We start from the raw sequence: 23,749 nt of genomic DNA, 5'->3' as shown, positions 1-23,749 counted from the left end.
CCCACATTGAATTCTACCTTCTCACTTACATCAATATCCCTTTGCAACATTCAGCTCCCATCTATACCATCTACCATTCAACCCAACTCGGTGTCAGCAAACTTAGGTATATGACTCTCATCCAAATCATTTATAAATATAGCAAAAAGCAGAGGGTCCAGTATAGATCCATGGGGAGAATCATTAGTCACATCCTGTCAATGAGAACATGCTAATTTTCTCTACCCGGTCTTCAACTTTTTTTTAAATAAATTTAGATTACCCAATAATTTTTTCCAATTAAGGGGCAATTTAGCGTGGCCAATCCACCTACTCTGCACATTTTTGGGTTGTGGGGGCGAAACCCACGCAGACACGGGGAGAATGTGCAAACTCCACACGGACAGTGACCCAGAGCCGGGATCAAACCTGGGACCTCAGCGCCGTGAGGCGGTTGTGCTAACCACTAGGCCACCATGCTGCCCTGTCTTCAACTTCTTAATCAATTTCCTATTCAAGCTAAGAGATTACCTCCAACTCCATGGACTCTCATCATTGTTAAGTCTCGTATGTAGAACTTTGTCAAATGCCTTCTGTAAGTCCATATACAAATAGCATGCATAGACACTCCTTTATCTACCATGTTTGTTTCTTCCTCAATAAATTAAATTAGGTTCACCAGACATGACTTACCCGTTACAAGTCTATGCTGGCTTGCTCATTTTTGTCCAAATGCCCAGTCCAGCTGTCCCTAATGACAGACTCTAGTAACTTCTGTTTAGGTCAAGAACAGGTGGGAGCTAAAATCTATCTCCTCGTCTCTGGCTCAGAAAGTAAAAGGAAGGAGGAAAAGTTAGCGTCAAAATCAAGAGATGACTTCTGCTTGATCTTGTACCATCAAATATTCTAGTCTAGCAAAGACGCTGACCAAAAATTTTCAACCACCTTGCATTGGAAAGTTATACGAGAGGATTGGAGGGCTGTCAGTGTAACACCTCTAAGAATGGAATAAGCTGGATAACTCAGTCTAACATTAACATGGATAAGTTCCAGATGCATTATATGATCAAATGAATGCATAGAAATATTTGGATTAAGGATAGTGAGCAGAGATTTATAAAAGGCAAGTCATGACTGATAGACTTGAGAAAAAAACTGAATTGATAAGGAAATGCAGATGGTGTGCTTATGGATTTGCAAAAGGCAAATTGATAATGTCCCACGTAGGCTTGTTAACGAACAATAAGCAAACAATAGTTACGGGATTATGGCAGGGATTTGGACCTGTAACCTCCGAGAAAAACCATGGTATTGTGAAAGGGCAGGTGAATGAAGGTTCTTTTGGATGGCAGGTCCATGCAGGATAGGACAAGTGGCCTCCTGCATGGCAAAATTCTTTGAATTTTGGTGTCCTTTTTGTGTGACAAGTTATAAAATGCATGATTAGTTATCATTATGCAAAATGAAGATTTTTAAAAATGTGCACATTTTGGAAGTGGGAAAGGATAGTCAGTACTCAAAGGGTTCAAAAATATATATTCTTTAGATAATATACAATGCAGTAGATCTGTACTGGATTCTGAGACCACATTAGTGACACTAAGTTCAATAATGTGCCGAGCATTTTCTGGAATCTTATTTCCACAGTAAAATTGTATTGTTTGGCATTTTATTAGAAACCACAGAATTCTTCGGTTCACATCAGGGATGTAGCTCATTTGTTCTTTTCAGAATATATACATTGCTTCTATAGTCTTCCGGTAAAATTTCACACAAATTCACTAAGCTAAAACAAAAGTCCCATCAAATGCTTCTTAAAAAACATTTCTTTCCCGTCTTCTTCTGGTAGCGTGGAGAGAGATGAGGATCTCTTGGGGGAGAAATTCACTCAGTATTCTTCCTTTCTCTCTGCCCCCGACCCAGTAGAATAGCTATGCTTTCAGGGAACTGATAAATGGTGATAAAATTTACGCTTTGACAATGACTTTCTTAATCCCGTACAGTGAAGGTTTTAACTTGAGCCTCATAGTTTTGAGAGAAAAGTATTCAATATCCAGTAACATCGCTGCTGCTCCTCATCTCATAGGCTGTGCTTCCCATCCTACAGGGATTGAAGTCCAATGTCTTAGTTCTTAATTAAAAATACTACAGTCTGCGTTGAAGGCCCGAGTCTTGTCATGTCGCTGTGGCCTCTAAGTAACTCTGTAGCTTACGGACAGTGGATTCATCCAGTGAGAAAAGGTCAAAGTCAAAAGTTGTGTTTGTAACATTGAAATGTCCCGTTTCTTCAATAAGATTTACAATCTGTTGAAGGAAAATAAAGAAGGCTGCTTAAAACCAGGGTCAGAAATTCAGGTAATTTCTTTCGGTAAATTTTTACCTCAGTCAACTTTGATGGAAATCTCATGGAAGATAAACAGTTGATAATACAGCGAAAACGTGACACAATATTTGGTGCTGTGAATCGTGACTGACCACACAGAGGTTGCTTTATTCTCTGGGAAGAACAGCAATCTCGGTTGTGAAACAAATTCTAACTTTTTAGGTTTACCACGAGCCCGGTGGTGGCGGCGACCCTAAGAATCTGGGGACAGTGGAGACGGCATCGGGGGGGCTCGATGGAGGCTCCACTGGGTGGCAACCATCGGTTCATCCCGGGGAACACGGATGGGGGATTCAGGGGGTGGCAAAGGGCGGGCATCAGCAAATTGAGGGACCTGTTTATTGGCGGGAGGTTTGCGGGCCTGGGGGAACTGGAAGATAAATTTGGCCTTCCCCAAGGGAACATGTTCAGATACCTGCAGGTAAAGGCGTTTGCTAGGCGACAGGTAGAGGGATTCCCTTTGCTGCCCTCGCAGGGGACGATGGACAGAGTGCTTTCGGGGGTGTGGGTAGGAGAGGGGAAGGTGTCTGACATCTATAAGGTAATGCAGGAGGTGGAGGAGTCGTCAGTGGAGGAGCTGAAGGCTAAATGGGAGGAGGAACTCGGGGAGCAGATAGAGGACGGGACTTGGGCGGAGGCCTTGGAGAGAGTCAACTCTTCCTCCTCATGTGCGAGGCTTAGTCTCATCCAATTTAAGGTGCTGCACCGGGCCCACATGTCCGGGACTAGGATGAGTAGGTTCTTCGGGGGTGAGGTCAGGTGCACCAGATGTTCGGGGAGTCCTGCGAACCACGCCCATATGTTCTGGGCATGCCCAGCACTGGAAGAATTCTGGAAGGGGGTGGCGGGGACGGTGTCGAGGGTGGTTGGATCCAGGGTCAAACCAGGGTGGGGACTCGCGATTTTTGGAGTTGCGGTAGAGCCGGGAGTGCAGGAGGCGAAAGAGGCCGGTGTCCTGGCCTTTGCGTCCCTAGTAGCCCATCGAAGGATTCTGTTACAATGGAAGGATGCAAGGCCCCCAAGCGTGGAGACCTGGATCAGTGACATGGCAGGATTTATAAAATTGGAAAAGGTCAAATTTGCCCTGAGAGGATCAATACAAGGGTTCTATAAACAATGGCAGCCTTTTCTAGACTTCCTGGCTCAGAGATAGGTAACTTGGTCAATAGCAGCAGCAACCCGGGGGGAGGGGGGGGGGGGGGGGGGGGGGGGGGGGTGCGCATTATTGTAGTGTTTATTCTGTAACTTTATAGTGTGTTAATTTGCGTTGTTGTTAAAATGCTGGGTTGTTCATGGGGATGGGGCGAATGTATATGATTGTTAATATTATTGTTATTTTCGGTATTTTGCTAAGGTGCGTCAATGTTGTATAAAATCAAAGTTTTTCAATAAAAATTATTTTAAAAAAAACAAATTCTAACTTTGGTTAGATAAATGCTTCCATATCAAATACCGTGTGGAGTTTTATATCCTTCATTTCCAGAACTTATTCCTCAGAGTGGCAGTAACAGCCGCCAAATTCCCCTATTCATTCAAAAAAGTCATTTACCAAATAATTTCTACCTGCCGTGGAAGAGTCAATTAACTTTATTAGAAAGAACATTGTGTGTGTGTGTTGGGGGGGGGGGGGGGGGGGGATTATCGGCTGTTCTTGCTAGAGGAATATTCCAATCCTGCCAGAGCGAATCACCGCTGCAGGTCTCCCCCCACCCCCACCTGTCCTGCCCCCCACCCGCCTCCTGCACACACACTCCCCCCCCCCCCCCCCTCTCAATGTTTTGTGCAAGGGATACAGGGCAGGTGCGACAAAGATCCGTTTAGGCAGTGAGTGACAATTCCCTGGAACTCGCTGCCTATAAGGGTGGTGGATGTGGAGACATCAATAATTTCAAAAGGAAACCACTTGGGCACATGAGGCAAATAAAGCTGCAGGACTACAGGGGTAAGAGCGGAGGACTGGGACTGGCTGGATTACTCCACAGATTGTTTCTTTCTGCACAATAATGTCTCTATGGGCACGGTCTAATGGCCACGCTGCACCTGGAAAGCAGCACGTCGTGGGACAGCGGGGCCGATAAAAGCCGGGAGACCCCGCTCCCGGGATCTACCCGGCTCGCAATGCCTCGCGAGATCTAACGTGATCTGGCAAGACGTTACAATGTAAATCCTGACCATTGTAGGCGGGATCACATTTTAGCAAATCTGCACGTTATTTTTTTAAAATATAAATTTTAGAGCACCATATTCATGTTTTCCAATTAAGGGGTAATTTAGCGTGGCCAATCCACCTACCCTGCAAATTTTTGGGTTGTGGGGGTGAAACCCACACAAAAACGGGGAGAATGTGTAAACTCCACACGGACAGTGACCCAGAGCCGGGATCGAACCTGGGACCTCGGCGTCGTGAAGCAGCAGTGCTAACCACTGCGTCACCATGCTGCCCTCAAATCTGCACATTAGAGCGAGACAGCTGTTCTCACTTTAATGTGCAGGTTCCCAAGGTGTTGGAATCTATCCCCTTCGTTTCGGAGACCTCGGGCGATTGATGTTTAGCACTGGTCCCCACAAACCGGGACCAACCGGAGCGGCACTCGTGGGGGTCTCTCAGGGGATCGGAGGCACCCAGGTGCCTGCCCTTTAGGGAGGGTGGTACCCTGATACTGCCAGCTTGGCAGTGCTACGGTGCCATAATGCCATTTCTTTGTGTGCTGACACTCGGGCCCTGCGTGGGTGTTTGGGGGGTGCTTCAAGGACACTCCCATAGTAAGTTGGGGCTTGTGGGGGAGGGCTTGGGGGCCTTGGAGATTGGGACGCCATTTAAAAATGCGTCTCAGTAGGTGCAAGGGCAGCCCTGCAAACCATGTCCACATGTTTTGGGCACGCCCGGAGCTTAGAGAGTTCTGGCAAGGGTTCGCGAGGGCAATATCCAAGGTGCTTAACATACGGGTGGTGCCGAATCTAGAGATAGTGATCTTTGGAGTGTCAGAAGACCCGGGAGTTCAGGGGGTGAAAGAGGCCGACGTCTTGGCATTTGCCTCCCGAGTAGCCCGGAGACGGATTTTATTAATGTGGAGGGACTTGAAGCCCTGAGTGTAGAGACTTGGGTTACCGACATGGCTGGGTTTCTCAGCCTCGAGAAAATAAAGTTTGCCGTAAGAGGGTCTACGCTAGGGTTCTCTCGGAGGTGGCAGCCGTTCGTCGACTTTCTCAGGGAAAATTAAAATGTCAGCAGCAGCAGCAATCCGAGGGAGGGTGGGGGGGGGAGGTGAGTGCTTCATTGGGATGGGGTGGGAAGTCTGGGTCGCGTGGGGTAATGTCTATTTAATTGTTATTGCATATTCTCTTTCTCCACTATGTTAATGTTCACTCTAGTTTGTTTTGTTATTATGGTTACTACTGTTTTATTATGAAAAATTCTGCAAAACCTTAATAAAAATACTTTTTTAAAAATACATCAGTCTCTCGCTATATATTGAACTCCTCAGTGTACAAAATGGGGTTGTGTGTTTAAAGCCAGCGAAAGTTGCAAATTGCTGTGCGGGAAACCAGATAGGTCATTTTGGTAGTCTATTTGCATAAGGGAAAAGAATGAACAATAATCCAAAGAGAATGCAACCATTTAAAATAATTCCAAGTTAGGGCGGGGGGAGCGGAGGGTGCAGAAGATCCTAGCCTTATGCTTGGGGTCCATGGATATGTTTACAATTTACCTGTTGCAACACATTGCGTTCTCGTAATGCCATCAACCTGCGATGAAGATCTACCAATTCTTCTGTATATGACTGCAGAAAGGAAAGTGAGTATTAGAGTCTTTACCTTGGCATCAAACTGCAAAAACTAATCTGTACCTAGGTCTGAAACATTTAGGTTTACAATTGGACCCCCCGCTTTCCCAGAAACAGCCGAACCAGGGCTCATCTGGCTCAAGGTAACAAAGAGGATGTATTGCAGCAAATTCTCTAACAGCAGTTGCTACCCTGAATAGAATACTGGTATAAAACACTTGCCAAGGTTTGCATTTAGTTGAAAATTGTAAAATTCTGGGAAGACAGCAGCGTTTAAAGGGCTGCACCTGACTCTAAAGGGGAAGCTGTGGAGGTGGCAGAAAAGTGCACCAGCTGCTCACAATGGGAGCCACTGGGTGTACGTGTTCTATTTGATGCTAAGATTTTGGAGGTCAGGCTGCAAAAACTACTCCAAAGAGGGGCTTACGTGGCCTGAAGGCCTCCAGTAAAACTGCAAGTGCAAACTTCATGACAGGAGATTGCTCACCAATGAATGTGGTCATCCCAACATCTTGTGTCTGGCTATAAAATGAAGTAGATGGTCACCAACTCCAGGAGAAAGATAAAGTAAGTAAACTGTTGCACAGATTTTTTGTTGGGCCCAGCTAGTGTAGTCAAATTCTAATTTTACAGGATTGCTGGCACCCTTTAGGATGAACAGTATTGAACATAATAACCATTCTGCACATTGTTTAATGCTGCCTCACACAACTTTCTTGCAAGTGGGGCGATAGTCCGGCGAATGCAAAGAGATACTAAACTTCCAGATAGACCAAGCATCTCCCTGGATTTCTGTGGAGAGGGATTCTGATAGTCAGAAATTAAGAACTTATAGCCTTGATCTATGGGGACATATATCATCAAGTAATGCAGGTACTGTGAACCTTTATGTAAGGCAGGCATCCTGTATAGCGGCCATAGAGTTACTGTCATCACCTGAACATTATTGGAGCGCAGGTTTGTTCTGTTTTTATGGCCATGGAGTCTTTGATGAGGATACCAGATGCCTTCAGTGATATCATTCTCACTGCATTGCATTTAAATGGTAACAGAAATCTGAACATCTGTACATCAAACTAATTACTTTGTTCCAAGAAAATGCACTGACCCTTTCCACCACAGTGTTTGTCACTGGTTTGATATATGTTGTCATAGCAGACAACCTGATATAGCAGAACTCTCCTGCAGCAAGCTTGGAAGAATGTGGTAAAGAGTAAAATATATGGTGCGGTGAAGGTTTCTGCTTCTCCATCTTCTTCTCCTCCATAAAGCCCACCTTAAAATCATTCTCTTTAACCAGCACTCCCTTCCTATGGCCAGGTGCCAAATAGTAACTTTTTCTTTTGTTATAAATTTAGAGTACCCAATTAATTTTTTTTTTCAATTAAGGGGCAATTTAGTGTGGCCAACCCACCTAACCTGCACATCTTTGGGTTGTAGGGGTGAAACCCAAGCAGACACGGGGAGAATGTGCAAACTCCACACGGACAGTGACCCAGGGCCAGGATCAAACCTGGGTCCTCAGCGCCGTAGGCAGCAGTGCTAACCACTGCGCCACCGTGCTACCAGCCAGGTAGTAACTTTCATCTCTGTACAGCAGCTGGGGATGTTTTTCTGTGTTGCCGATATATAAATGCAGGCTATGTTTTTTGTGCAACGGCGGCAGGGACTGTCTCTACTCCAGATGTAGGTTGTGCGACTGATGACGCAACTCCATGACAGTCGATCTTGTGAAGCAGATATTTCTAGTTTTGTGGACGCGGGCTAGTGAATTAATGTGAATCTGGGGGTAATGATATGTGAGAAATAAATGCCTCAGGTATCATTGCGCCTGTATCTGTCGTCCCATCATGAACTATGTTCCTCATTTCTAATAGTTAGAGCTATTGGAAACCTCAAAGAGAGTTGTGTTGTTGCCATTTCTTCATGACGCTGCTCACATGGCAGCTGTATTAACCAAAAAGAAAGAAGCGGTTGGAAACCGAAACAAAAATACAAACTGGTTAATGCACAGAGCAAAATATATTTGCAAATGCAAATAAAAAATACGTCATCAATTCCCTTGAATACACTGTCAGGTCCCAAGTCTCCTGATCTATCCATTTGACAGGAATGATATCTGTGATGTGGACACCTGACAGCTGAGGTGTGCTGCATTAATAAAGGAGCCATCCATGATTTTCCTGCCGCAGCCTTTTTCATAGTCTGAGTACTTTTCTTTGCTAAGACCAGACATCGGCTTTTATGATAGGATTCATTGAGTACGAGTAGGAACAGAGGAGAATACTGACCCTAGCTACACCAGCGAGGCTCAGACTGGGACAGCCATAAATCTGCTTCCTAATTAATTAGGTGCTGTGTTCATGCTTATGAAATCACCATATAAGGCTTTGTCGGTTCTCTTTCCCACAGAAGATGCTAATGTGGATATCATTATTCATTAAATAAAACATCATTAAAAATCATAGAGATGGTGGGAAAGACCATTAGACGGTTCTTGAAAAGTTAATATGAAAACAGTGGAATAAAAACAAGGGAAAACGTTGATATATTTTATACAAAGTTACTTGAAGGTTATGGCTCTAATTATTGTGCACAAATGCAGTTCCTTGATAATTAGGAGTTGTTCACCTTGTCTTGCAATCCTTTTTTAAATAGCTTTTCAGGTTTTTCACAGTTTTCAGGGCTTTTTCGGCCAGATGTCTGCAATAGAGATGAACATAAATATTCAAAAGTCAATTAGTTAGGGATCTTTTATCTACAGCATATCATTGGAGAACAACATTCACTTGTTTATTTCATTTTCTTTGGTTTGTCTTCATGATTCCTTAATTTAAAAATAATCTTTTATTTTAGACCCACCATGACATCTGCCAATTTAGAGCAGAGGGGACAATGAATGGTCCCCAGACTCTCCTACACTTGAGCAGTATTTTTGATAATGTCATGGCCCTGTGTTGATTCTTCCTCATTTGGAGAGAAGTACCTGACCTTCACAACAAAGAACAAAGAACAGCACAGGAACAGGCCCTTCGGCCTCCAAGCCTGTACTGGTCATGTTACCAACCTTTGCCAAAACCCTCAGCACTCTCTTGTGTCGTATCGCTCTATGCCCATCCTATCTATGTGTTTGTCAAGTCATCTTTTGAACGCAGGTAATGTATCTGCTTCCCCAATCTCCCCGGACAACACGTTCTAGGCACTCACCATCCTCTGCGTAGAAAACCTGCCTCGCACTTTGCCCCACGGACCTTAAACCTATGCCCCCTGGTGACTGACCCCTCCACCCTGGGAAAGAGTGCCTGCCATTCCACTCTATCCATGCCCCTCATAATCTTGTAGACCTCTATCAGGTCACCCCTCAACCTCCGTCTTTCAATTGAACCCTACATGCCGGTTCGTTATTCTTTCATGGGATGTGGGCATCGCTGGTAAGCATCGGTTGCCCATCGCTAACTCTCCCTGAACTGAGTCACTAGCTGGGCCATTTCAGAGGGCAGTTAAGAGTCAACCACAGTTCCATTAAGCTAACAAATTCAGAGTTCATGGGATGTGTGATAAATGAGAAATATGGGACAGGGAGGCCCCTTGCCAAATACATGCATCTCACAGTGGCCAGTCAGATTATCCCCCACCTCGACTGGTCCATGCTGCTGATTTCTTGCTGAGCACCTGCCCCACCTCTTGTTTCTCAGGTTAATGTCCCTTTACTTCCACCTCTGCAATAATAATGAAGAGTGGACCGAAAGGGCGGCATGGTAGCACAGTGGTTAACACTGTTGCTTCACAGCGCCAGGGTCCCAGGTTCGATTCCCAGCTTGCATTACTGTCTGTGCTGAGTCTGCACGCTCTTCTCGTGTGTGCGTGGGTTTGCTCCGGGTGCTCCGGTTTCCTCCCACAAGTCCTGAAAGACGTGCTGTTAGTTAATTTAGACATTCTGAATTCTTCCACGTGTATCCGGACAGGCGCCGGAATGTGGCGGCTAGGGACTTTTCACATTAACTTCATTGCAGTGCTAATGTCAGCCTACTTGTGACTATAAAGATTATTATTCTTGTTGGAGGAAGGTGGAGGCAGAGACCTGTTTCAGCGGGGTCTTGGCTAAGCATGGGAGTTCTAAAGCCTCTCCCTCTAATACCCCTCAAGCTGCTTGTTCCATGATTGCTGGGTTCTTTCAAAGCCACTAAAGTGACCTTCTGTTCAATTTCATCACTTTGGGTGCTGTGATGTGTGTTCCAGCAGGTAGTTTCACTCCCCAGCAGTGGTAAACTCTTACCGAAGAGCAAAGATACTGTTGGATGCCTGTCTACAAAATTAACTGACGTTGATCAAGGAAAATATGATGAGGCTCACCATGAGGTTGGATTGAGAGGTTGAAATTCTATCCCAACTGACTTCCAGAGTCAATTCCTGTCCTAAGGAAAAATCCCCCCACAAATTGGTAACGAGCAAAAATCAGTACATCGTACCTTTGCCACAGAAACTTGTCTTTGAAGGGATAACGGTTGCAGCACAGCAAACTGTGTAGGGGAGCAAGCTGCTGCTGTGGTACGGAGACATGTCAGCTTAGCAGAGATGTCAATAGTGAATTCCCATTAAAAGAAGCAAAAAGGACTTACATTTATTTAATGCCTTTCACAACTACAGGACGTCCAAAGGTCCTTTTGAAGTGGCACCATTGCCATTAATGCAGGGAACCCATTTAGTGGCATGGTAGCAGATAATTGAAATTCCCATCAGAAATGTTGACATAAGGTTTTAAAATAAGGTGTGCATATAAACAAGATTTTTAATACAGTATATGATCCCCAAAACATGAGGAGTTAAAACCAAATCATCCAGGCCGCTTGATTTGCATCCCTTCCACAAACATTCATTCCCCTCCACCACTGACGCACAGTAGCAGCTGTGTGTACCATCTACTAGATGCACTGCAGGGATTCACCAAGGCTTTCTAGCCAGCACTTTCCAAACCCACGATCGTGACCATCTAGAAGGACAAGGGCAGCAGATACCTGGGAGCCCCACCACCTGGAAATTCCCCTTCAAGCCACACACAATCCTGACTTGGAAATACATCGCCGTTCCTTCACTGTCGCTGGGTCAAAGGGTATACCTACACCACGGACTGTAGCGGTTTAAGAAGGCAGTTCACCACCACCGCCATCTCAGGGACAATTAGGAATGGGCAATAAATGCTGGCCTAGCCAGCCACGCCCAAATCCCGTGAATTAATAATTCTTCATGTGAAATAGGGCGAGGGATGGAGATAATTAGGAGACAGCATAGAGCTGTAATTCAGTCCTCATTTTAAAGCCATACATTCTGTTCTGATTTTTTTAGAGAATACTGTCATAGATTCTTGGAAAAGCACAGCGGAGAATATACTGTTTATAGTGCCTGTACTGGGTTTTTGAAAGAGCTATCCAATTAGTCTATTCCCTTTTTCTTTCTTCCTAGTCCTGTAATATTTTCCCAAATACTACGGAATCTGCTTCCACAACCCTTTGCAGTGCATTCCAGGTCATAGCAACTTATCACATAAAGCAGTATGGGAAAGGCATGGAAATCTGCAGCTCCATCTAATGTAAAGGCAGGAATCTGCAAATTGTTATTATTGTGAATCACAGAACGCCATGTAACAAACTTGAAATATATAAATACATTAATCCCATCTTTGGAAGATAATCAGTTTAAGACATTTCCTGTCTGATATGTGGTCCACTCAGTCAGAATACCCATCTGCCTGCTTGGAGATGTGTGTGTATGTGTGCGTGCATCCGTGTGTGTGTGCGTGCGTGTGTGTGTCAATCAAGAAAGCTTGGCATTGTCCCCCGTGGCAAAGTGGTTGGTCTCCACTGAGCATGAAATAGTCTGAAATAGCCTTCCTGCCCGTCTCTGTAAAAGCACCGGTACACAATATCAGTTTATATTTAAACGGCTGCAGAACACTGATAAAAAATGATCAGATGATGACTTTAAACAATATACAGCTAGGCATGAAGCAACAGAGGGACTGAGCCCCTCCAATGCATTCTGTCATTCATTGAGATGATGGCTGACCTGCAACCTAACTCCATATGACTCTAATTTTTGACTTGTTCCTCACGTCCTATAATCGTAGCCAACGGCAATAGATTCTCTCTATCCATCCTATCTTAATAGCTTGGAAGCTTTGATCGAATCATAGGAATCCCTACAGTACAGGAGGCCATTCAGCCCATCGAGTCTGCACCGACCCTCTGAAAGAGTACTTCACCCAAGCTCACTACACCACCATATCCCATTAACCCCTTATTCTAACCTGTACATCTTTTTGGACACTAAGGGGTATTTTAGCATGGCCAATCCACCTAACCTGCACGTGTTTGGACTGTAGGAGGAACCGGAACACCCAGAGAAAACCCACACAGATACGGGAACAAAGTGCAAACTCCACACTATCAGTGACCCAAGGCCAGAATTGAACCTGGGTCCCTGGTTCTGTGAGGCAGAAGTACTAACCATTGTTCCACCCCCTTAAATACCTCACCCCTTAAATATCTAAGCACCAGGGAACACAACCCTATTTCTTGTAACCCCCTCTTGTGATTTAAACCCTGGAGTCCAGGAATATAGGACGTACTGCACCAAAAGAGGCCATTCAGCCCCACTAATCCATACTGCGTTTATGCTCCACTCAAACCTCCTCCCATTTTTGCTCATCTAAATCTATCATTTAGCCTCTTCTCCCTCAAATGCTTGTTTAACTTGCCATTTAATGCTTTTATTCTATTCTCTTAAACCACTCCTTCTGGTAGTGAGATCCAAATTCTTATCGCTCTTTGGGGTAAAGAGGTTTTTTCTGAATTCCTTATTTGGTTACTTGGTGACTATCTTATATTTATGGCCTCTCTTTCCCACAAGTGGAAACATTCTCTCTGTATCCACTCCATCAAAATCTTCCATGACTTTAAAGATCTCCATTAGGACATCCCGTCGCCAACTCTTTTTCAAGAGGAAAATGAGCCAAGTTGTCCATCCCGTCCTGATACGCATTCCCATGCATTTCTGATATCATCCTTATAAATCCTATCTGCACCCTCTCCAGTGCCTCCTAATCTGTATTACAAAATGGCAACCAGAACTGTACACAGTACTATATATGTGGTCTAACCAAGGGTTCAATACGGATTTAACATGACTTCCCTACTTTTCAATTCTATCCCTTGGAAATAAACTCTGCTGCTTGGTTTGTTATTTTACGTGATCTTGCCAAGCTGTAGCACAGCTTTTAGTTATTAGTGTACTTGTATTCTCTCTTCCTCTTATGGTCACCGAACCATAATAGAGAAATTGTTTTTGAAAGTGGCTGCCGGATGGATCCTCCAGTCCCACCTTTGTGGGACAGTAGACAGGGAAGAGATGATGAACGCAAAGGGACAGGTGGTCTGAGGTGCATTTGTTTTAAAACGAGAAGTGTAGCAGGTAAGGCAGATGAACTTAGGGCTTGGATTAGTACCTGGGAATATGATGTTATTGGTATTACTGAGACTTTGTTGAGGGAAGGGCAGGACTGGCAACCAAATATCCCAGGGTATAGATGCTTCAGGAGGGATAGAGAGGGAGGTAGACGGGGTGGAGGAGTTGCATTACTAGTCAGAGATGATATCACAGCTGTGATTAAGGAGGACACTATGGAGGATTCGAGCACTGAGGCAATATGGGTGGAGCTAAGAAATAGGAAGGGTGCAGTAACATTGTTGGGACTTTACTACAGGCCTCCCAAAAGCGAGCATGAAGTAGAGGTACAAATATGCAGACAGATTATAGAAAAATGTAGGAGCAATAGGGTGGTTGTGATGGGAGATTTTAACTTCCCCAACATTGAATGGGATTCGTGTAGTGTTGAAGGCGTAGATGGTGCAGAGTTTGTAAGGAGCATCCAGGAGAGTTTTTTAGAGCAGTATGTAAATAGTCCAACTCGGGAAGGGGCCATACTGGACCTGGTATTGGGGAATGATCCCGGCCAGGTGGTTGAAGTTTCAGTCGGTGATTACTTTGGGAATAGCGATCACAATTCCGAAAGTTTTAGAATACTCATGGACAAGGACGAGAATGGTCCTAAAGGAAGAGTGCTAAATTGGGGAAAGGCAGAGTATAACAAAATTCGGCAGGAGCTAGGTAATGTGGATTGGGAGCAGCTGTTTAAGGGTAAATCCACATTTGAAATGTGGGAGTCTTTTAAGAAAAGGTTGATTAGAGTGCAGGACAGACATGTCCCTGTGAAAATGAGGGATAGAAATGGCAAGATTAGGGAACCATGGATGACGGGTGGAATTATGAGACCAGCTAAGATGAAAAAGGAAGCATACATAAGATCGAGGCAACTCAAAACTGATGAAGCTTTGGAGGAATATCGGAAACGTAGGACGAATTTCAAACGCGCAATAAAGAGGGCTAAAAGGGGTCATGAAATATCTTTGGCTAACAGGGTTAAGGAAAATCCCAAAGCCTTTTATTCGTATATAAGGAGCAAGAGGGTAACTAGAGAAACGATTGGCCCACTCAAAGACAAAAGACCTAATTTATGCGTGGAGTCAGAGGAAATGGGTGAGATTCTTAATGAGTACTTTGCACGGTATTCACCAAGGAGAGGGACAGAATGGATGTTGAGGCTAGGGATGGATGTTTAAATACTCTAGGTCAAGTTGTCATACGGAAGGGGGAAGTTTTGGGTATTCTAAAAGACATTAAGGTGGACAAGTCCCCAGGACCGGATGGTATCTATCCCAGGTTACTGAGGGAAGCGAGGGTCGAAATAGCTGGGGCCTTAACAGATATCTTTGCAGCATCCTTGAGCATGGGTGAGGTCCCGGAGGACTGGATAATTGCTAATGTTGTCCCTTTGTTTAAGAAGGGTAGCAGGGATAATCCAGGGAATTATAGACCTGTGAGCTTGACGTCAGTGGTAGGCAAACTGTTGGAGAAGATACTGAGGGATAGGATCTATTCACATCTGGAAGAAAATAGACTTATCATCATATCAGTGATAGGCAGCATTGTTTTGTGCAGGGAAGGTCATGTCTTACAAACCTAATAGAATTCTTTGAGGAAGTGACAAAGTTAATTGACGAGGGAAGGGCTGTAGATGTCATATACATGGACTTTAGTAAGGCGTTTGATAAAGTTTCCCATGGCAGGTTGATAGAAAAAGTGAAGTCGTATGGGATTCAGGGTGTACTATCTAGATGGATAAAGAACTGGCTGGGCAACAGGAGACAGAGAGCAGTAGTGGGAGTGTCTCAAAATGCAGAAGGGTAACTAGTGGTGTTCCACAGGGATCCATGCTCGGACCACTGTTGTTTGTGATATACATAAATGACCTGGAGGAAGGTATAGGTGGTCTGATTAGCAAGTTTGCAGATGATACTAAGATTGGTGGAGTTACAGATAGCGAGGAGGACTGTCAGAGAATACAGCAAAATATAGATAGACTGGAGAGTTGGGCAGAGAAATGGCAGATGGAGTTCAATCCAGGCAATTGCGAGGTGATGCATTTTGGAAGATCTAATTCAAGAGCGGACTATATGGTCAATGGAAGAGTCCTGGGGAAAATTGATGTACAGAGAGATCTGGGAGTTCAGGTCCATTGTACCCTGAAGGTGGCAACACAGGTTGATAAAGTGGTCAAGAAGGCATACAGCATGCTTGCCTTCATCGGACGGGGTATTGAGTACAAGAGTCGGCAGGTCATGTTACAGTTGTATAGGACTTTGGTTAGGCCACATTTGGAATACTGCATGCAGTTCTGGTCGCCACATTACCAGAAGGATGTAGATGCTTTAGAGAGGGTACAGAGGAGGTTCACCAGGATGTTGCCTGGTATGGAGGGTGCTAGCTATGAAGAAAGGTTGAGTAGATTAGGATTGTTTTCTTTGGAAAGACAGAGGTTATGGGGGGACCTGATTGAGGTCTACAAAAGTATGAGAGGTGTGGACAGGGTGGATAGCAACAAGCTTTTTCCAAGATTGGGGGTGTCAATTACAAGGGGTCACGATTTCAAGGTGAGAGGGGGAAAGTTTAAGGGAGATGTGCGTGGAAAGTTTTTTACGCAGAGGGTGGTGGGTGCCTGGAACGCTTTGCCAGCGGAGGTGGTAGAAGCGGGCACGATCGCATCATTTAAGATGCATCTAGAGTGATATATGAACGGGCGGGGAACAGAGGGAAGTAGACCTTGGAAAATAGGAGACAGGTTTAGATAAAGGATCTGGATCGGCGCAGGCTGGGAGGGCAATTTTCTTTGTTCTTTGCTTTGCTTGCCTGCCCAACCACCAAACTACCTGCCACGAATTGTGTCAAATTTGATTTGCACAATCCAAATATTGCCACTTTAAGAAACCAACAAACCACTGCAGATTCTCACATTCGACTAGACCCATTGTATTCCAATTACAGGATCGAATTTTGCAAGGTTTCTCCTCGTCATCCAAAAGTAACTCAGAGGAGCAGCTCAGGAACTCCGGGAAAACAGTGGGTGCAATTCTCCCAAAAAATGAGAGTCGGGCGGTCGGCGGCGCAATGGTTAGCGCTGCTGCCTCATGGCGCTGAGGACCCGGGTTCGATTCCAGCCCTAGGTCACTGTCAGTGTGGAGTTTGTACATTCTCCCCTTGTCTGTGTGAGTCTCACCTCCACAACCCAAAGATGTGCAGAGTAGATGGACTGGACATGCTAAATTGTTCCTCAATTGGAAAAAAATTATTGGGTCCTCTAGTTTAAAAAAAAAATGTTTTATTCCGTTGGGTGTGTTGGCACGATCCAGATCGCAATTCACCACCTTTAGTATGCAAAAGTATACATATCAGGAAACTAGCCGGCCAGCCCCTCTTCACCGATTTCGGATCCCACGAGGGGAGAACCCCAAAACACTCAGCAAAGAGGCGCATCCTCCCCCACCACTAGAATAACGGGTCAGGCCCACCCACCACACCACACAGGCATGAGGGTAACCCCTTCCCTCAGGCCCCCTCCCCATAACGTCAGAAGTAACCATTATTCCTAACCGTAACATTTATAAACAACCAATACTGAACCAAATACAAAGAGGAACAGAAAGCACTTAACTGCTTTGAAGTTGCCTGCAGTTGTCAAGCAGAACAAGGAGGTTTATAAACATTAGGTTAGGGATAATGGGGGTTACTTCAGATGCAGTCAACCGTGAAGGCAGGGATAAATAAACAAAGCTCCTGCCTGCTGTGTAAAAACCATTAAACTGTCAATCAAAGCCTAGTCATAGGTATTAGACTGCAAAATTAAATGAAAACAAGGGGTTTTCAAGGTTTTGACCTTTATAGGGAGGCTCAGAGACTTCAACAAAATACAGTGTTAAAAGCATGGGGCTGAGTGAGCAGCTGTGGAGAAAGGGAAAGTACTTGAGTCTTCCTGGCTTGTGTCAACAGTGAACTGCTTTATTTACTCTGCAGCTATGAAGCAGCACGGTTCAAAGTTGCCAGGCTACACCTGTTGCTCCAAGAGGGAATCCTGCCCCCCCCCCCCCCCCCCCAGTGAAATTGGCTTCTCCTGTCAGTTCAAGGGGTCTTCTCATACTTGCAGTTTCTGAGAGAGAGAAAGGGAATCCCGTCTGCAGAATGGAGTGCTGCTGCTCCAGGTGTCCAAGGTTGATGGAGGTTAAAGTGACCAGGCTACTTCAAAGATTTCACAGTACACAGACAAGAACAAAGGTTTTGCTCAGAGAGCTGCCTGAAATCACCATGCCAAAAATGGACTTCAAGTTTGCCAGGGCTAGAAGTGGCAGTACAGCCACAAGACCCCCCCATCCTGAAGGGGGAGTCCCTTGCTCCCCAACCCGAGCCCAACCAACCTCCGGGATTCTTGGGATGAGCCTTCCTCTGAAGCCTGACAGTGACAGAGGGGCACTGAACTTACATCCTTGACCCCTCTTCCCCAGGCCCGCGCTCATCAGGACCTGCACCAAAGCCCAACTGGTGCAATTCCCGTTGCGGGATGGGGACGGGTGAATCCCAGGAGTCCACTGCATTCTACTTTAATCTCGCGGTCCAGGAGAATGGGGAACTGATTTGCACCCAGCGCAAATCCGTTTTGCGACTCTCCCGTTATTCTCCCGACACAGCGGGATCGGCGCCGGGTGGAAGGTGGCCATAGAATCACCCCCAGTATCATTCTGGTAAAACTATATTGCACTTTCTCCAAAAGTATGGTGCCCAAAACACTATTCACAGGACTCCAGCTATGGTCTATGACTTCTGCCTCCTTTTTTCCTAAGCCTCGAGATATGAAGCTTTACAATCCCATTAGAGACCGTTAACGTTTAAAGAGAAATTCAAAATCCAGTTATCTACTGAAAGAATAAAGCCACAAGATTCCATGGTTTAAACATTTTTTTTTACCATACAAGAGTCAAACAAAACAAACATTATGACCTAAATCGTAGAACTTACAGTGCAGGGGAGGCCATCCAGCCCATCGAGTCTGCACCGGCTCTTGGAAAGTGCACCCTCCTTAAACCCACATCCTATCCCCGTAACCCAGAAATCCCACCTAATCTTTTTTTCTTTGGACACCAAGGACAATTTAGCATAGCCAATCCACCTAACCCGCACATCTTTGGACTGTGGGAGGAAACTGGAGAAAACCCATGCAGACACGGGGAGAACATAGGTAATCAATTATACTTTACACTCAAAAAAACAATAAACACAGTCTACCCATGCAGTCTATACTTTAAAACTGAACCCCTCAACTGAACCTTCCCATTTTCACTTTGACTCCCATCTGCCAGAAGGTTTCTGACTACTTATCAGGCTCTTGGAAGTTCTTCACTCCCTGAGATAAAACAAAGGGCTACAGTTCTCAGGAATTCACTTTTACCCTCGTCAGCTTTCTGCTATCCTTTAAGGTTTAAGTTTTCTTGGGGTCTAACTTCTGGTCTTCAGCTAAGTGAACCTCCGCCGTTCCTTAAGCCCCTCACAATTGCGAATATTCCAGCTCAAGCATGGGCTTCACTGCACCCTAGCTTAGTGCTTCCGCTTCAGAAATACTCTAGATTTCTGATAGTCCATTCTGCTTCTGGTCTCCAGCTGCTCTTCAGCTCTTAGCAGGCTCTCCCTTTCTCTGTCTTCTGAACTCAGGACAGATACGCAGAAGCTTGGGTGCTTTCAGCTCCAATCCCCAAGACCCTCTGAAAAACTCCGATTCATTGTCGCGTTTCACGATGGCGCGAAAAGGTCACGGGGACGACCGATTACGGCGCTGGAGTGGTTCATGCTGCTCCAGCCTCTCTTCCCGGCACCAAATGGGCGCCCCGCCAACCCGCGCATGTGCAGTTGGGCCGCACCAACCCACGCATGCGTGGGGGACCTCCTCAGCGCGCCGGCCCCTCGCAACATGGCATAGGTGGGCCCCGATCGCGGGCCAGACCCCATCGGAGACCCCCCGCGGTGAAGGAGCGCTTTTCCCCGCCCCGATCCTTCGCGAATAGTTCCCGCCGGCAGCGACCAGGTGTGGACGGCACCAGTGGGACTCTGCTTTTTCCACGCGGCCGCTCAGCCCATCTGGGCCGGAGAATCGGCGGCCCCGCTGCGTACACCAGCCCACGACCGGCGCCGCGTCAAACGCGCCGGCGCAAATAGCGCCGATTCTCCGCACGCCGGATAATCGCGCGCCGGGGCGGCGTGGCACAGTTGCGGCGATTCTCCGGCCCGGCGCGGGGCTCAGAGAATCGCACTAACATCCCAGGATTTCAGCCAAGGCACCACCCTGAATCACTCATCCCTATAGCAACAGACTCTGGTTGAGATGTGCAACAGATATTTACATTAATTAACCTTTTAGTTTCAAAAACCAAACGCCTGACCCTGAGGTCTACATGAATAATTCAAATTTCTAATGAAGTCAGGGCAATTCTCCTCAGGCTTAATATCTGCAGTTCCGAAGGAAACACTTGCTGTTATGTAGCTCTCTATTCTATTCTGACCTTATCACCCAAACACAATCTTCCCTATTCTAAAATAATGTCTAAAATATTAATATGAACACTAAACTAGATGATTACGACACAGGACAGCATCCCATTCGCCTTTTAATTATTTCCTTCACCTGTTGATATTTTAATGATCTGTATACCTGGACCCCAAGCCTCTTTGGACCTTCAGTATCTAACCTTTCGCCATTTAGAAAGTACTGTGTTCTATTCTTCTTTTTGTTCCTTACATTTGTCTACATTGAATCCATTTCCCACAATTTTGCCCATTCACTTAATGTATTAATTATATGTCATATTTTGCTTCTGTTTACGCCGCTTACAATGTTGCCTACCTTTGTGTCATTGGTTAATTTGTACATAAGGTCTTCCAACCCATCATCCAAGTATCATAAACTGTTCTATTCTAGGGCAGAAGGCCACTAGAGGGGGAACACGGGCAGCTGGATGATCTATGTGCCTAACTATAAAGTTGCAGGAGGCCCGAGAAGGTGAGTTTTATTTTGGTTAAATGAAATGGCCGCCACTACGACAGCACACAACACAACACAAGGTCCTGGCTGGCACTAACCAGACTGCCAGTCTCAGTCCGGGCCGGCTTTTAAAGTGTACGGTAATGAGTCCCAGCTGGAATAGTCTGTCCTCACTAGTGGGGAAGCTGACATTCTCCAAGTCCCATGGGGAGATCGATCAGTAGCCAGCTGAGGAAGCCTTCTTTGCCACTTCACATGTGGCTGTGCCTCCCCCAGTTGTGGTGCCTAGTCGAGGGGCGTATAAAGAGTCAGTGATCGCCTCTTCCATATAGAACAACAGGAGATCACTACTGGGGGCTTGGCTCTAGTTGTGACGTCGTCCTGAATTGGCGATGTGTCCATGTCCGTGTGTGAGGTCGCGTCATTGTCGTACTGCTGAGTTAGACGCTGCTCCGTGGTGGGTTGAGCCTCCTGACTGTAGGACTGTACAAAGAGCAGTGAAGACACTGATCTGTCTGGTGTGGTTTACTCTGAGGCAGCTTCCCTGCCTTTGAGGTGGTCTACATGCATCCGTTCGGTCTTATCCCTGGTCCCGACTTTGTGTTAGCCCTATTCTCTCCATCACAACCCCTCGGACCCATTAGGCACCACCCCGAAAATTGCGACATGGACGACATTTCCTGGTTTGAAACCTCTATCGGTACCCAGTATATTTTCTCTGAAGCTCCTGCTTCATTTCTACTTTCCTGCCAAGACACAGGAATGTTAAGCTCAGGCGGGTCCGGAGGCGTCTGTCCATCAGTCGCTCTGCTGGTGCTCCGCCAGTTGTGACGTCTGGTATAATCCGGTAGTGGAACAAGAACTGTGGCAGCTTTGTTTTAAGGGAGCCCATATTCTGATTCGTCATGCCAGGCTTGAATGTTTGAACCACCATTTCTGCCAAACAATTCAAGGACGTGTGGTATGGAACCGTCTGGCTGTGCTTCACCTCATTGGCCAGCAGGAATGTCTGGAACTTCTCACTGGTGATGTCTGTGACAAGTACCTCTGGTGTCCCAGGTTCCAGGTAAATTTCTCGAAATCAATTGCTTGAAAGCTAATTGCTCGAAGTCAATTGCTCGTAAAATCATTTCTCGAACTATCAATTGATTGAAAGATAGATTGCTCGAAAGCCGACATTCATTCTTTAAACGATCACTAATAAATATTTAAACGTTAATTACCAATTCTTTCAAAGCAATTCACTCTTTAAACGATAACTAATAAATAATTAACCGTTAAACACCACTGCTAAATACCATTAATTCTGGAAACCTCGAACCCTCAAGATGGATATAAGTTTCATAGCGAGCGAAAAAGGAAAGAAGAAATTGTGTTTGGATGGTCACCTATATATTAAGGACAAAGCGGTGAACAATAAGATATATTGGAAATGTGAAATGTCCAAAACAAGAAAATGTTGTGCGCGTGTTATCACTATTGATGATAGTACTGTATCACGAAACAAAGTGGGAATCACAACCATGCAGGAGACGCTGCTGGAATTGAAGCTACTAAAGCAATGGAGAAAGTGAAAGAACATGCGATGAATAGTCGAGATACACCGCAATTTATTGTATCATGTGCCTCAATAGAGGTAAGTGGTGCTGCAGCTGTGAAGCTCCCTTCAGTAGAAAATATGAAAAGAACCATACGCAATACACGTGCAAGAAAGAATGTTGGACATGCTTTGCCTAATAGTTACCTCGATCTTGATATCCCTGAAGAGTTTACAAAAACCAGCAAAGGAGATTTATTCCTCATTTATGACTCTGGTCCCACAAATGGTCGTATATTAATTTTTGCAACCCAAAAGAATCTCGATATCTTAGTACGTTCGGAGCACTGGTATGCTGATGGAACATTTAAAACTGTGCCCTCGATTTTTGCTCAATTGTATACAATACATGGTGTGAAATCAGGTAATGTTATACCCCTTGTATATGCACTGCTACCTAACAAGACTGAAGAAACGTATAGGAAGTTCCTGATGGCTTTAAAATAAAAAATCCCTATATTCCAGCCATTGACAATAATGATTGATTTTGAAATGGCCATGGTTAAGGCCATAGAACAAGAATTTCCAATGTCTAAATGTCGTGGGTGTTTTTTTCATTTTTGTCACACCCTTTATAGAAAAATTCAAGGAAGTGGCCTAAAGCTTATATACGACACCAATGCCGAATTTGCTTTTAAAGCTCGTCTCTTATCTGCATTGGCATTTATACCGATACCCAATGTTGTGGCAACATTTGAATCTTTAACTGGAAATGAGATTTTTCCAGATGAACTTCAAGGAGTAGTGGATTACTTTGAAGATATGTGGATTGGTCGGCCGTATAGACACAACCGTAGACGTACTCCTATATTTAAACATGAAATGTGGAACTGTTTCGATTACGTCAAAGAAGGATTGCCGAAAACGAATAATTCTATTGAGGGATGGCACAACAGTTTCCAACATCAACTAAGTGCTTGTCATCCGTCGATTTGGAAGTTTATAGATGGCTTAAAGCGAGAGCAAAGTTTACACGAGTTGCAAATCGAACAATTTGTGGGAGGTGTGAGTACAGCTGGGAGCAGAAAAAAATACCGTGACTGCGCACAACGATTACAGGATATTGTATCAAAATATAACGAAACGGGAAATGTAGAAGAATATTTAAGAAGTATTGCACACAATATTGCATACTAATGGAGTAGCCAACATATATTGGCAATCCTGAATTTTAACTTTATTTTTTTCTTACTAAAATCTTTTAAACTTTTTATAAATTGTAAAGACTAATAAAATTATGAATTGTAATTGTTGGTATTATTTATTGAACCAATTAATTGTTTTTATTTTCTTACAAAAATTAGTTGCTTTTTTATGTAATGAACCTTGTTCATCTTGGGTATTCCTTTTTTGAAGTACTGCTTTTCGAGCAATCTATCATTCGATCAATTGATAGTTCGAGAAATAATTTTTCGAGCAACTGATTTCGAACAATTTCGAACAGCTTTCGAGCAATTGATTTCGAGAAATTTACCGGATACCGGTGTCCCATGGGTGCTAAACGATTAACATAGTTTCTCCCCAGTAACCCT

The 23,749-nt window shown here is 44.9% G+C and overlaps 1 protein-coding gene across 3 annotated transcripts in view; it reads right to left on the bottom strand.

Moving 5' to 3' along the window:
* Window positions 1–1,495: 1,495 nt before the first annotated feature.
* mllt1a (MLLT1 super elongation complex subunit a) overlaps window positions 1,496–23,749 on the bottom strand; it is a 116,510-nt gene continuing 94,256 nt past the window's right edge. For 2 of the 3 annotated variants that reach the window (XM_038778234.1, XM_038778235.1), the window contains exons 10-12: window positions 8,779–8,850; window positions 6,073–6,144; window positions 1,496–2,283 (exon numbers count right to left, since the gene is read on the bottom strand). In XM_038778234.1, coding sequence (XP_038634162.1) covers window positions 2,155–2,283; window positions 6,073–6,144; window positions 8,779–8,850 — 273 coding nt within the window. In that variant the 3' untranslated portion in view covers window positions 1,496–2,154. Of the gene's footprint in view, window positions 2,284–6,072; window positions 6,145–8,778; window positions 8,851–23,749 lie in introns of those variants that run through there. The other variant, XR_005458076.1, reaches the window with a different exon arrangement.

The sequence above is a fragment of the Scyliorhinus canicula genome, chromosome 18, assembly GCF_902713615.1.
Source record: "Scyliorhinus canicula chromosome 18, sScyCan1.1, whole genome shotgun sequence".
Taxonomy (NCBI): domain Eukaryota; kingdom Metazoa; phylum Chordata; class Chondrichthyes; order Carcharhiniformes; family Scyliorhinidae; genus Scyliorhinus; species Scyliorhinus canicula.
Note: the sequence above shows the minus strand (reverse complement) of the source record. Positions and strands in the feature narration are given on the sequence as shown.